General features: G+C 36.7%; 1 protein-coding gene across 5 annotated transcripts in view; it reads right to left on the reverse strand.

Annotated features, from left to right (window-relative positions):
• The window catches only part of Dmxl1 (Dmx like 1), a 148,039-nt gene that overhangs the window by 80,032 nt on the left and 52,003 nt on the right, over window positions 1-16,004 (reverse strand). For all 5 annotated transcript variants that reach the window (XM_034517962.2, XM_076912661.1, XM_076912660.1 and 2 more), the window contains exons 17-19: window positions 15,436-15,657; window positions 10,598-12,280; window positions 9,774-9,881 (exon numbers count right to left, since the gene is read on the reverse strand). In XM_034517962.2, coding sequence (XP_034373853.1) covers window positions 9,774-9,881; window positions 10,598-12,280; window positions 15,436-15,657 — 2,013 coding nt within the window. The remainder of the gene's footprint in view (window positions 1-9,773; window positions 9,882-10,597; window positions 12,281-15,435; window positions 15,658-16,004) is intronic.

A 16,004-nucleotide genomic window follows, 5' to 3' on the forward strand; every position in this document is an offset into this window, starting at 1 on the left:
CTACCCTGTAGATAGAAAAACTAGGAAAGAGATCAGGAGTCATAGACACAAGCATCACCAATAGAACACAAGACATAGAAGAGAGAATCTCTTGTGCAGAAGATACCATGGAAAACATTGACACAACTTTCAAACAAAATGCAAAATGCAAAATGCAAAAAGTTCCTAACCCAAAAAATCCAGGAAATCCAGGACACACTGGGAAGGCCAAACCTAAGGATAATACGTATAAATGAGGGTGAAGATTCCCAACTTAAGGGGCCAGTAAATATCTTCAACAAAAGTATACAGGAAAACTTCCCTAACCCAAAGAAAGAGATGTCCATAAATATACAAGAAGCCTACAGAACTCCAAATAGACTAGACCAGAAAAAAAAATAACTCCTGTCACATAATAATCAAAACATCAAATGAACAAAACAAAGAAAAACTACTAACAGCAGTAAGGGAAAAAGGCTAAGTAACATATAAAGGCAGACCTATCAGAATTACACCAGACTTCTCACCAGAGACTATAAAAGCCAAAAGATTCTGGACTGATATCATTCAGAGACTAAGAGAACACAAATGCCAGCCCAGACTACTATACCCAGCAAAACTCTCAATCACTATTGATGCAGAAATCAAGATATTCCATGACAAAACCAAATTTACACAATATCTTCCCAGAAATCCAGCACTTCAAATGATAATTTATGGAAAACTCCAACACAAGGAGAAAAACTACAACCTAGAAAAAGCAAGAGAGTAATCTTCCGACAACCCCAAAAAGATAGCTACACACAAAAAAATTCCACCTCTAATAACAAAAATAACATGAAGCAATAATAATTTTTCCTTAATATTTCTTAACATCAATGGACTCAATTCTCCAATAAAAAGAAGTAAACTATCAGACTGGATACATAAATATGACCCAGAATTTTGCTGCATACAGGAAACTCACCTCTGTGAAAAAGATACTACCTCAGAATAAAGGGATGGAAAACAATCTTCCAAGCAAATGGTCCCAAGAAACAAGCTGGGGTAGCAATTCTAATATCAAATAAAATCTACTTTCAACCAAAAGTAATCAAAAAAGATATGGAAGAACACTTTATACTTATCAAAAGAAAAATCTACCAAGATGAACTCTCAGTTCTGAATATCTATGCTCAAAATGCAAGGGCACCCACATACATGAAAGAAACTTTACTAAAGCTCAAAGCACACATTGCACCTCACACAGTAATAGTGGAGGATTTCAACACCACACTCTTAGCAATGGACAGATCATGGAAACAGAAACTAAACAGAGACACAGTGAAATTAACAGAAGTTATGAACCAAATTGATTTAACAGATATCTATAAAACATTTCATCATAAAACAAAAGAATACACCTTTCTCTAAGCACCTCATGATACCTTCCCCAAAAATAGACCATATAATTAGTCACAAAACAGGCCTCAGCAGATACAAAAAGATTGAAATAATCCCCTGCATCCTATCAGATCACCAGGGACAAAGGCTGGTCTTCCATAATGACAAAAACAATGGAAAGCCCACATACACATGGAAACTGAACAACGCTCTACTCAATGATGACTTGGTCAAGGAAAAAATAAAGAAAGAAATTAAAGACATTTTAGAATTTATTGAAAATGAGGACATATCATAACAAAACTTGTGGGACTTCATGAAAGCAGTGCTAAGAGGAAAACTCATAGCTCTAGGTGCCTAAAAAAAAAAAAAAAAAAAAAAAAAAAAAAAAAACAAACAAACAAACAAACAAAAAAAACCTGGAGAAAGCATACATTAACAACTCGACAGCACACCTGAAAGCTGTAAAACAAAAAGAGAAAAATACACCCAAGAGGAGTAGATGACAGGAAATAATCAAACTCATGGCTGAAATCAACCAAGTATAAACAAAAAGAACTACACAAAATATCAACAAAACCAGGAGCTGGTTCTCTGAGAAAATCAACAAGATAGACCCTTAGCCAAACTAACCAGAGGTCACAGAGACAGTATCCAAATTAATAAAATCAGAACTGAAAAGGGAGACATAACAACAGACACCGAGGTAATTAAAAAAAATCATCAGATCCTACTACAAAAAACCTATACTCAACAAAACTGGAAAATATGGATGAAATGGACAATTTTCTGACAGATACCAAGTAGCAAAGTAAAATCAGCAGCAGATAAACCATCTAAACTATCCCATAACGCCTAAAGAAATAGCAGCGCTCATTTAAAGTCTCCCCACCAAAAAAAGCCCAGGACCAGATGGTTTTAGTGAAGAATTCTATCAAGCCTTCAGGGAAGACCTAATACCAATTCTCTTCAAACTATTCCACAAAATAGAAACAGAGGGAAGACTACCCAATTCTTTTTGTGAAACTACAATCACCCTCATACCTAAACCTCATAAAGACCCAACAAAGAAAGAGAACTTCAGACCAATCTCCCTTATAAATATTGATGCAAAAATACTCAATACAATTCTTGCAAACTGAATCCAAGAACACATCAAAACAATCATCCATCATGATCAAGTAGGCTTTATCCCAGGAATGCAGGGATGGGTCAATATACAGAAATCCATCAACGTAATCCACTATATAAACACTCAAAGAAAAAAACCACATGGTCATCTCACTAGATGCTGAAAAGGCATTTGACAAAATTCAACATCCCTTCATGTTAAAAGTCTTGGAAAGATCAGGAATTCAAGGCCCATACCTAAACATAGTAAAAGCAATATACAGCAAGCCAGTAGCCAACATCAAACTAAATGGAGAGAAACTTGAAGCCATCCCACTAAAATCAGGGAATAGACAAGGCTGCCCACTCTCACCTTACCTATTCAATATAGTACTGGAAGTCCTAGCCAGAGCAATTACACAACAAAAGGAAGTCAAAGGGATACAAATAGGAAAGGAAGAAGTCAAAATTTCACTATTTGCAGATGATATGATAGTATACTTAAGTGACCCTAAAACCTCCACCAGAGAACTCCTAAACCTGATAAACAACTTCAGCAAAGTGGCTGGATATAAAATCAACTCAAACAAATCAGTAGCCTTTCTCTACTCAAAGGATAAACAGGCTGAGAAAGAAATTAGGGAAATGACACTCTTCACAATAGTCACAAACGATATAAAATACCTTGGTGTGAATCTAACCAAGCAAGTGAAAGACCTGTATGACAAGAACTTCAAGTCTCTGAAGAAAGAAATAGAAGAAAATCTCAGAAGATGGAAAGATCTCCCATGCTCGTGGATTGGCAGGATTAACTTAGTAAAAATGGCCATCTTGCCAAAAGCAATCTACAGATTCAATGCAATACCCATCAAAATTCTAAATCAATTCTTCATAGAGATAGAAAGAACAATTTGCAAATTCATTTGGAATAACAAAAAAAAAAAAACAAAAAAAAAAAAAACAGAATAGTGAGAACTATTCTCAACAATTAAATAGTTTCTGGGGGAATCATCATCCCTGACCTCAAGATGTACTACAGAGCAATAGTGATAAAAACTGCATGGTATTCGTACAGAGACAGGCAGGAAGATCAATGGAATAGAATTGAAGACCCAGAAATGAACCCACACACCTATGGTCACTTGATCTTTGACAAAGGAGCTAAAACTGTCCAGTGGAATAAGGACAGCATTTTCAACAAATGGTTCTGGTTCAACTAGAGGTCAGCATGTAGAAGAATGCAAATTGATCCATTCTTATCTTCTAGTACAAAGCTCAAGTCCAAGTGGATAAAGGACCTTTACATAAAACCAGATACACAGAAACTAATAGAAGAGAAGATGGGGAAGACCCTCGAATACCTAGGCACAGGAAAAAAGTTCCTGAACAGAACACCAATGGCTTATGCTCTAAGATCAAGAATTGACAAATGGGACCTCATAAAATTGCAAAGCTTCTGTAATGCAAAGGACACTATCAACAGGACAAAATAACAACCAGCAGATTGGAAAAAGATCCTACATCCAATAGAGATCTACAGATTCAATGAAATCCCCATCAAAATTTCAAATCAATTCTTCATAGAGATAGAAAGAGCAATTTGATATATATATGTATATGTACATATATATATATATGTATATCTCAAGAAATTAGACTCTAGACAACCAAATAACCCTATTAAAAATGGGGTACAAAGCTAAACAGAATTCTCAACTGAGGAAACTCGAATAGCCAAAAAAGCACCTAAAGAAATGCTCAATATTCTTAGTCATCAGGGAAATGCAAATCAAAACAACCCTGAGATTCTACCACACACCAGTCAGAATGGCTAAGATAAAAAAACAGGTGATAGTAGATGCTGGCGAGGATATGGAGAAAGAGGAATACTCCTCCATTGTTGGTGGGATTGCAAGGTGGTACAATTACTCTGGAAATTAGTCTGGCGGTTCCTCAGAAAATTGGACATAGCATTACCTGTGGATCCAGCTATACCACTTCTGGGCATATACCCGGAAGATGCTCCAACATATAACAAGGACATATGCTCCACTATGTTCATAGCAGCCTTATTTATAATAGCCAGAAGCTGGAAAGAACCCAGATGTCCTTCAACAGAGGAATGGATACAAAAAAATGTGATACATTTACACAATGGAGTATTACTCAGCTATTAAAAATAATAAATTTGAGACATTCTTAGGTAAATGGATGGAACTAGAAAATATCATCCTGAGTGAGGTAACCCAATCACAAAAGAACACACATGGTATTTACTCACTGATAAGTGGACATTAGCCCAAAAGCTTGGAGTAGCCAAGACTCAACTCACAGACCACATGAAGCTCATGAAGAAGGAAGACCAAGTGGGGATGCCTTGTCCTACTTAGAAGGAGTAACAAAAATACTCAAGGGAGCAAATATGAAAACAAAGTGTGGGACAGAACTGAAGGAGGGGGCCTTGTTGGGCATAGGTGGGAGAGGAGATTCTTGGTCCCATGAAGAGTGAACACTGAGTGGGGGGGAATTAGAGGGTGGGGAGCTGGGAGTGTGGGGAGTAGGTGGGGGCACATTCTCATAGCAGCATGAAGAGCGGGGATGGGATAGGAGGTCCCTGTGTGGTGGTGGGGGTGGTGGGGGTAAGGGGATAAAATCTGAAATGTAAATATAATATCCAATAAAAATAAATTAAAAAAAAAAAAACAAAGAAACAGAGAAGTCTAAAATACAGAAGCAACCCAACAACAATGAGAAAAAGAAACAATTTTTAAAAATCAGTAAATGAACACTCTGGCCAGGGAAAACAGGTAGGTTAATTGCAGATCTTTACAGTTCCCTGCTTTCCTTGAAAAACATCCTCAAGTCTTACCCCAGAACTCTAGCAGACCACCTGCTGTGGTTTCTTCTCCTGCTCTGCCCCCCTCTCCATTAGAACGCACAACTTCTCCAAACACTTTCCTCAGACTCACCACTTTACTCCAGTCCCCAAATCCAGTAGGCATTCCCTGGGGACTCATAGGCCATTCCTGCAAAGGAATTGAGTAGCTTAACTATGGATCTTCATCTCCTCCTCGTCTACTCCAAATCTAACACCCTCGAGTCTCATCCCCATCTCAGAAGCAGACCAGCTGCTGCGTCCTCCCCCTAGTCTCTGTCAACATCTGCAGCAGATCACACAGACCTCCTCCAATCTTCCTCACTCATTCTGTTATGCCAGTCCCTTAACTCCAGCAGGCATTGCATGAAACCCTCCAACAAACTCTGTCAGAGAAGCTAGTAGGCCAGGGAAACAGGTAAGCAAGCTTCAGCTGTTCACTCACCATTCTTTCCTCCAAATCCAATCCCTGCATCTCATGTCCAGCTCTGAAACAGACTACCTGTTGTGGCCAGTCCTTCACTCCGCCCTATTCCAAGCAGACTAAGCAGATCTGGGTGGAACACCATGCTTTCCTCCCTCCTGTGAACTCCTCAGCCTCCTCCCAACCCATCCCCATTTCTAACTGCCAGCTCCCAACACCTAGAAACATATCCCAGAATTCCCTACCAGGCAACACAGGGCCACAATATACTCCCAAGAACTAGAGAGGGCAGCAGAAACCTAGGAACAAAACATACACTCACTAAAGACAAGAATACATATCAACATCTGGAATTTCAATTATCCAAAACCCTGAAGCCTAGCCTGCAGCACAAAAACAGTAACAGCCAGAAAAAAATATGTCTTCACAGCACAGCAAGCCTACCAAAATAGGCACTGAGAACTGCAACATACCTAAAACAAGACAAAGACCGAAAACTAGCCTTTGTTTAATATGATAAAGGTTCTTACAGAGGAAATGAATAAAAATCCTTAAAGAAATCTATGAATACACAGACAAACACTGGGAGGAAATAAAACACTTCAAGACCTCGAAGTGGAAACTGAATCAATAAAGAAAACCCAAACTGAGGGAAATCTGGAAAAAAACATTTAGGAATTCAACAGGAACCTCAGAGGCAAACCTTACCACAATATATAAGAGGTGGAACAGAAAACATCAGGCATTGATGACACAATAGAAGAAACAGTTATGTCAATCAAAAAAATGTTGAATCTAAAAAGAAAATTTTGTTAAAAATTAAAATTCTAGCACAAAACATCTGAAAAAGATGTCACCCTGTGAAAAGACCAAATCTAAAAATAATTTGAATAGAGGAAAGAAAAGAAATCCAAGTCAAAGACACAGAAAATGTTATCAACAAAATCACAGAAGAAAATTTCTCCAATCTAGAGGAGATTCCCACCAAGAAACAAGAAGCATACAAAATATCAAATATACTGGACCAAACAATAAATTCCTTCAGAGTATAATAATCAAACACTAAACATACAGAACAAAGAAAATTAAAAGCTGCAAGGGAAAAAGACCAAGTAACATATAAAGGTAGACCTCATAGAATTGAATCTTACTTCACAATGGAGACTCTAAAAGCCAGAAGGGATTAGGTAGATATACTGCAGACGCTACAGGACCACAGATGGTAGCCCAGACTACTATGCCAAGAAAACTGTCAATCACAATAGATGGTGAAAATAAGATATTCCATGATAAAAACCAATATTTAAGCAGTATCTATCTAAAAATCTATTCTTATAGAAGGCACTAGAAGGAAAACTCCAAGCTAAAGAGTAACCAAACCCATGAAAACATAATAGTCTATCCCGGAACAACAAATCCAAAAAGGGGAAATAAACACCACACACAACCACTACCACCATTATCATCATCATAATGAGATCAATAAACAGTGGTCATTGGTTTCTCTTAATATCAATGGTCTCAATTCCCCAATAAAAACACACATAGTAACAAAATGGATATAATAATAGTATCTACCCTTCTACTAAATCCAAGAAACACACCTTAACATCAAAGACAAACATCACCTCAGAAAAAGATATTCCAAGCAAAGGGACATAAGAAGCAAGCTGGTGTAGCCATTTTAATACCTGACAAAACAGACTTCAAATCAAAACTAATCAGAAGAGATACAGAAAGACACTACAATAGTCAAAGGAAAAGCCTACCAGGAGAATACTGCAATTCTTAACATCAATGCCCCAAACAAAAGGGTACCTAAATTTATAAAAGACACACAAGCTCAAATCACATACCAACTCTCACATATAGACAGGAGGCCTCAATCTTACTCTTGACAGGTCATCCAGACAAAAATAAAACAGAAGTGCTGGAGCTAACTGATGTTATAAATAAACCAAATGGACCAAACAGATATTTACACAACATTTCACCCAAACATATAACAATACACCTTTCAATCAGCATCTCATGGAACTTTCTCCAAAATTGACAGCATACTCAGACACAAAGCAAATGCCAACAGATACAAGAAAATTGAAATATTTTGCATCCTATCTTACCACCATTGTTTTAAAGGTGGTTATCAAAAACAGAGAACTTATAAACCCATGAAAAATGAACAACTCACTACTGAATGAAAAATGCAACAAGACGGAACTTTCTAGAACTTTCATAGACTTTCTAAAATTGAAAAATGAACACACAACATACCCAAATTTATGGAACACAAAGGTGGTTCTAAGAGGCAAGTTCACAGCACTACATTCCAACCTAAAAAATTTGGAGAGATCTCATACTAGTAACTTAGCAGCACATCTGAAAGCTCTTCAAGGTAATTACACTCAAAAAGAGTATGTGGCATTAAGTAGTATGATCTAAATGAAATCAAATAATGGAGGAGACAGAGTCTCAACTGGACATCTCTTATCACAAAATTAAGGTTCTGGAATTGAAATTAAGCTATATTTAATTGGGTTGTTAGCCAAAAGGGAATCCCCAAACCCATACTGATGTCAAGACTATAAGCTGCTCTCAAAAAACAGATCGCAATTCCCCACTACAGAAGATAACACCTACAAAACCATTGAACATGGCAGTTAAACTAGCACTTAACTAGTGCATTCACCTCTCTACCAAGAAGGAACATAAACACCAACCCAACTATGAACCTGATGATCTACCATAGTGTCCTATCTCCAAGATACGCTAATGCAACGGTAGCACAAAGCTTAGAGGAGTAACCAACCAGTATCTGATTTAAGGCCCTCCTTACTCCATGAGATGGAATTGATACCAGACACTGATTAGGTGACTAAGAACCTGAGACTAGATAGCATAAGGACCTACAGTGAAACCAAATACTAATATTTTACTAAAAGAATGTAGCAATAAAATGACTTCTCATGACATTCCGCTATCTATAGTGCCTTGATCAGTTACCAGAAATGCTTCCTCCAGCAACAGATACAAACACAGACACACACAGCCAGACATTATACAGAATGAGACCTTAGAGCAACTCAGCTCTAACCAGGTGTCTCTATCAAACCTTCAGGGATCAGGGTACCCTGCTGAAGTAGAGGAAGAAAACATGTATGAGCCAGAAGGGTTGGAGGATAGAAAACAAAGCCCTCTAAATTAACAGGATCAACACACATATGAACTCACAAAAACTAAGGCAGCATGCACAGGGCCTGCGTGGCTTGTACTAGATTGGGTCCTAGATCTGAAAGGAGAAGACACATGCCCCGGTCCCTAACCCAGAAGCAATGTCCAATTGATAACCACTTGCAAATGAAAATTTAGTATCCTCCAAAGGAGTCTCACTAGGAAAACAAACTATTCTTAAGGGTAGGCTGTATGCCCAGAAGTAGGTCTTCAACAGAAAATGAACTCAATTACATTTTTGGAGGTTCTGTGTCTCATAATGTCATGTTAGGGCCTTATTACTTTTTAAAAAATTTTTTAAAAATCTTTTTCACTTTTATTTTAAGTCCTTTGGTCATGTATTATGGCTTCCAGTTTAGTGTTTTTATGAGATTTCTGAGCGTGTAAAAGAGTGGATCTCTGCAGCTACATCTCCTTCTTGTGCAATTTCTTACTCTTTCCTTCTGTTTTGTCTTACTCAAATATGTTAAATTTTGTAGTATCTTTTATATTTTATTGTATTGTATCATCCCTGTTTCTGTTTTCTGAGAGACAGGAAGTGGGTAGATGCAGATGGGAGGGCAGTGGGGAAGAATTGGAAGTAATAGAAGAAGGAGAAAATGTAATCAGGATATATTAGGTGAGAAAAAATATATTAGTAGATTAAAAAAAGACAGTAAATGATCCAAAGACATTAATCATAAGAAATATAAATTACCAGCATATATGCAGAAAACATATTTAATACTTCAAAATCTGCAGGAAACTGTAAATTTAGATTATCAAAATCACCTTGGTGAAGGAGTTGAGCTCGGTAGGCTGGAAGGGAAGTTGTAAGAAACGTATGGAGTCGAACAGCCAAAAGAAACTTTAATCCGCACTCATCTAGAGTTTCTCCACCTATGACCAGGAAAAAAAATGTTTATTTTTATTTGTGTTTTAAAAAAACATTTGTTAGCAAAAATAATACTTAAAAAATCATTATATAAGCATACTAAAAATGTGTAAAATCAGTATATGTCACAAATACAACATATAAGAACAAAACATTCTTAAACTGGCAAAAAGTTTACTACTCTAAAATATTTTCTAGTATTTCTTTTTACTAAACAATTATTATATGGAAAACAGCATGGCTAAATAGTTTAATAAAGATGAGAATGAATTGTTTTAAAGTCTATTAATATTAACATTCTTTATAATCTGACCTCCTTTGTTCTGAATCTTATATTTTTAAGTTTATCTTTTCTGTGCTATGTGTTACTATTTACTAAATGGATTCAAATCATATCTGCATCCCAGGATTCAGCTGCAACACTGAAGGAAATAGTTTTATGCTAGTATGAAAATTGAGTCCTGACTCAGCTGGATCTTTTGTAACAAGCAGACCATTATTAATGATGACTGTTGTATGTCTGTATACTTCCTCATAGTACTGTAATTTACAGACTAAACAGTATTTATCAGAGTTAAAACTGTTGTAAAAAACAAAATTTTTGTAATTGCTTTTTAACAAAATATCGTATCATTTTTATTAAAATTATATAAGATCATGCTCTACAAAAATAAGTAAAATTATCTTTTTTCCTCCAATCTTGTACAGAATTTACTTTTACCTTGACTTCTGTCTCTACTTTCTCCAATTTCAGTGCTTGTAGTTGCAATTGTATCTGCTAAGGCCATCAAAGACATCTGTTCCATCCTGGTGAGCCCTGGTAAACTAGAATGAAGTAAATGGCCAGAAAGAACCTGAGCATGCTCAGGACCAAAGTAAGTTGGACTGTATTGTGAAAGGTCAATGACTCTGGGCTGTACATTTTCTTCATCTGCCTCTAACATGTGATTATCAGACATCAGAACTGAAGTCTGAAAAAGTTCATCATAACTTTCTTTTGATAACTGTTTTGATTTCCTTAAGGAACTGTCACTCCTAGTCTTTTCCAAAGAAGAGTAATAGCTATCATCATCTGCTGCAAGTAAGGCATATAAAGGAAGTGGAGGGACAGAGTCTATCTCTGTGTAGTCTCTGTTTTCAGCTTTGTTGAATGCCTGGGGGTCTCTGGTGGTACTTCCACTAGCACTGATGGTGAGAGATCTAAGGCGGCGCTCATGATTAGATTCAGTTTCATTCAGAGCCACAACTTCCCCAGCAATGCATTTGACAAGATGTGACAAGATGGCCTTGGCTCTCCGGACTTTGCCAAGATCCATGAGTTCCAAAAGCTGCAAGGGATGGTACTGAGGTAAAGTTGGAGAAAGTACATGAGCTGCTTCAAAAAGACCGGAATCTTCCATATCCACTGAAGGGTCAAATGTACTTTTCTTTCCACAGATTTTCTGTGCAAGACTGGTCATGGATCGAGTAAGAGTTTTCTTTGGAGGATGTAGCCCAGAACTTGATGAGTTACTTTGTTTTATTAAACTTAGTATAGATGGAGTACTTCCATTGCATGAATCTGATATAACAGGTTCTTGTTTATAAGATGGCTGCCATTGGGAATATACATGCATTTCACAATCCATTCCTACCACAAGGATGCCATCCCGGACCCATGATAAAGAAACAGGAAAAGGTGGGGCACCTTCTACAGAAGAAACCAAGTCCACACTTCTTAACAGTACAAATTTAGAAAGAGGTACAATTTTAGTACTGTCCCAGAGAGGAAATGCCTGGTTCTCCTTCCCAGTCTGTTCTTGTACCTTGCCAGCCATGGGTCCATACATAAAAAGTTTTGAGCCAATTCCTACAGTTAAGATATGAGAACCATCTTCTCTAGACATCCAATCTAAGTGAACCAAATGTTTTGTGTTTGATGTAATACTTTCTTTACTGACTAAATACGTCTCCTGTTTATTATAAGCCACTAAATTGCTGTCAATACTAATTCCAGAATCCAACACTGTACTTAACTCATCTAAATGAATTGTCTGTTCAAGGATCCAACATGAACCTCCTGTAGACTCACATTCAAAGATACTCACATACATCACAAATTCCTGAGATCTACTATTACAAGTGGGCTGTTTATAGGCTACTGCTAAACGGTTTGTATGTGCACAGCTCACTTCTACAGGCCTACCAGGTACAGTTATACTACTATTGCTCTGAAGTCCATCTTCAATGAGTAATGGCCATTCTTCCCAAACATACACAAGATCTATTTTTCCATTCTTTGATGTAGCTGATTCTCCATTTGTTACTCTGCAGCGCCAAAATCTTACTTTATCATCTGAGCATGAAGTTGCCAATAAGTAAGGAGCACTGCAAACAGGATATATGGAAGACGAACTCAAGTGTCCTAGAAAAAAAATAACTGTTAAAAATTCTGCTAATTACTTTGTCTGTTTTTTTTTTGTTTTTTGTTTTCTAAGACAGGGTTTCTGTGTGTAATCTTGATTATCCTGAAACACACTCTGTAGACCAGTTTGTCCTCAAACTCAGAGACCCACCTATTTCTGCCTCCCAAGTGCTAGGATTAAAGTCATGTGCCACTATTGCCTGACTTACTTATATTTTCTATGTATTAAAAGTTTGAGCTGTTTTGCTGAAAACTTGTTAAAAACATGAGATGCTAACAATCAGGCTTTTAATGATACCAATAAGCTATATACTACAGGGCTGGCAAGATGATGCAATGAATAAGAATACTTGCTGCCACGCCTGACAACCTGAATTTAATTCTCAGAACAGACATGATGGAAAAAAAAGAATCAACTTCCTTAAGTTGTCCTGACATATGTGTTTAAACACACACACACATACTGGAAGAATCAACTTCCTTAAGTTGTCCTGTCATGTGTTTAAACACACACACATTGAATGAATATAATGCCTCTAACATGGAGTAGTCTGGGTCTAGAGTTGATAAATAACATCCCCAACCTTCACATGGGCTTTCAATAAATTGCAAGAAAAAATAAGATGCAAACAGTATCCAAAATATACTATCTCTGTTTTCCTGGGAAATGTCATTTATATTTGTGGGTCAACCGGCTAATTGGGCAGAAATTGGGCCAGAGAGTTGTCAATTACAAGTATCTTCAATTTCTCTATTTTGCTATTTTACTTTAATTGGAGTTAAACAATGAAGACTTACTGTTCTGTAGAGTAACAGAATTATGTCAATACTAAAGTTATTATTTTTCTAGTTTTAATTTTCCTTACATTGATGCTTTAATATATAGAAGCAGAATATAAAAATTAGTTAGAATATTGTTAACAACCCAACTCCAAAAAAATTCACCTTTCACAAAAGATTAAGTACCTGATAACATTTGGGAAACAGAAAAAAGTTTGTTATTTTAAGCAATCAGTTAAAGGAATGAGAAGTAGCAAAAACAAGAAAACAAACAAAAAAGCCAAATAGATACTTTGAATATAAAAATGTAAGAATAAATGACTGAAACCATGGATGTTATAGTGGTACTCTCAGAACAGTAGTTCTCAATCTGTGGGTCACAACCCCTTTGGGTGTTAAATGACCCTTTCACAGGGGTCACCAAAATATGATTAGAAAACACAGATATTTACATTACAAATTTGTAACAGTAACAAGATTACAGTAATGAAGTAGCAATGAAACTTTATGGTTGGGGGTAACCACAACATGAGGAAGTGTATTAAAGGGTTGGAGCATTAGAAAGGCTGATAATCATTGTTTTAGAACATTAGCACACTGACTCTATACCTGTAAACACAAACATCACTGGAGTACTTGTTACTTACATCAGACTTGCTGGTCTCTAACCAAGTATTTGTGATTAAGTGTCACATGCTCACAAGAATTGATTATTTAATAAATAGGAATTTAAGAATGGAGTTTGGAGTGACTACAGTTCCTGAATTTGGAGGGCTGAATAAAAAATGAGTTGGAGAATTTAAGACCACTTTGAGATACTCCAGTTTTTAAAAAGTCCAAAAATAGTTTGTATTTTGTTTTGTATAATTGATACATGTAGATCAAATGCCTGAAAGGTTTATTAGATAAGCTCACTGGGCACTAAGTCACTGTGCATGAATCAGTAACTTTATTTCTAACATATTCACAGGATGCTGCTGCTACAGGTCTAGAGATTGCATTCTCAAAATGTAATCTCAATGATGCAGGAACCCATCTATCTTAGCTACTACTACTATAAATACTAAAATAGTTTGCAAACGAAGTAAAGTTTGTTACCACCTATAAAATTTCACTTTGTCTAATGTGATAGTTTTGTCAATTTGCAGAGATTTAGTCACCATGGAAACAAAGGTCTAGGCACATTTCTGATGGAGTTTTTAGGTTCCATTAATGAAATGACGAGACTCATTCTAAACTTGGCAAAACATTTCCATGGGCTGGTTCTTGGACTGAATAAAAGAGTGTGGTGGTTTGAATGAGAATGGCTTATGGAAGCTGGACTATTTGAATTCTTGGTTCCCAGTTGGTAGAACTGTTTGGTAAGGACTAGGAGGAGTGGCTGTGCTAGAGGTAGTATCAGAAAAGGTAAGGCTGTATGGGTATCTACAACTTGGGCCAGTCTCACTGTGTTCTTTCTGTTTCCTGCTTTTCAAGTTGTGAATTCTCAGTTGCTGCTCCAGGCAAGCTGCTGCTTGCTGCACTTCTGCCCTGCCACCCTACCATGATAAACTCTTAATTCTCTAAAATTTTAAGCCTAATTAAATGCTTCCTATGATAAGCTGCCTTGATCAATGGTGTTTTATCATGGCAAGAGAAATGTAAATAACACAGAGAGTAACCTGAGCTGAGGACCAGCATCTCGGCATGATTCTCTTTCCGGTTACCAGCCAGCTCAAGTTCCTGCCACGATAGTCTGTCTATACCTTGGAGCTGAGAGCCAAAATAAACCTTTCTTAGGTTGCTTTTTCAGATATTTACTCAAAGTAATTACTAATGTGATAGTTTTGTCAATTTGCAGGGATTTAGTCACCATTGGAAACAAAGGTCTAGGCACATTTCTGATGGAGTTTTTAGGTTCCATTAATGAAATGGCGAGACTCATTCTAAACTTGGCAAAACAATTCCATGGGCTGGTTCTTGGACTGAATAAAAGAGTGTGGTGGTTTGAATGAGAATGGCTTATGGAAGCTGGACTATTTGAATTCTTGGTTTCCAGTTGGTAGAACTGTTTGGTAAGGACTAGGAGAAGTGGCTGTGCTAGAGGTAGTGTCAGAGAAGGTAAGGTCTCTCTAGACCTGTAGCAGCAGCATCCTGTGAATATGTTAGAAATAAAGTTACTGATTCATGCACAGTGACTAATATTTTTAGTAAGAAAAATAGTTGGCTGACAAATGTTACATAACCTTAAAACATAGTAAGTCTTCAATGTACATTCAAAGTACATACTGCTGTGTATGTACTTCAGAGCAAGGTAGAGTCTTACTTTTAAAAACACTGCTAAGCATTCATGGCTTACAAAGTTGGATTAGTCTCTTTTGGTAAATTTTACAAACCTGCTGAGGGCTTAACACTTATTATCTCAACTCCTTCTGGCAAATCCAACTCTTTGCTGTACACCATTTCAGAAAAAAGAGACAACTTGCTGGTGCTCTGCAGATTAGCTCTGCAAGCCTGGAATTTCTGAGAAAATGGAGATACAATCTTCTCTGGAGAAGACGAATAATGTTCTTCTGGTAGCCAACTAGCTTCTGATATTTTTGTGTCTATTCTTTCATCTATGAAACAATAACAAAAAAAACCCCAAAATATAGAAGTGAATCCTTTATGAATAAGTATTGTAATTGCTACTTTAAAATAAACAGCTGAAACATAAAAGATAACACTGTAGACACATTGGTGACTATTTACAGAAACAAAGACCACTGTTTTACTTTTGGTATTCTAAATAGAATATAATTATCAGCAGTATATAAAAATGGTTTCAAAACTCACTCTATAAACAATAGGAAGGAAGACAGGTTCAAGAAAAGATAATAGGAAGAGGAAGAAGAAGGTGGGAAAGAAAGGACATGGTCAAGTAACTATACACATACATGAAATGGTAATAATAAACCCATTACTT

Source organism: Arvicanthis niloticus, chromosome 14 (genome assembly GCF_011762505.2).
Source record: "Arvicanthis niloticus isolate mArvNil1 chromosome 14, mArvNil1.pat.X, whole genome shotgun sequence".
Lineage (NCBI taxonomy): Eukaryota > Metazoa > Chordata > Mammalia > Rodentia > Muridae > Arvicanthis > Arvicanthis niloticus.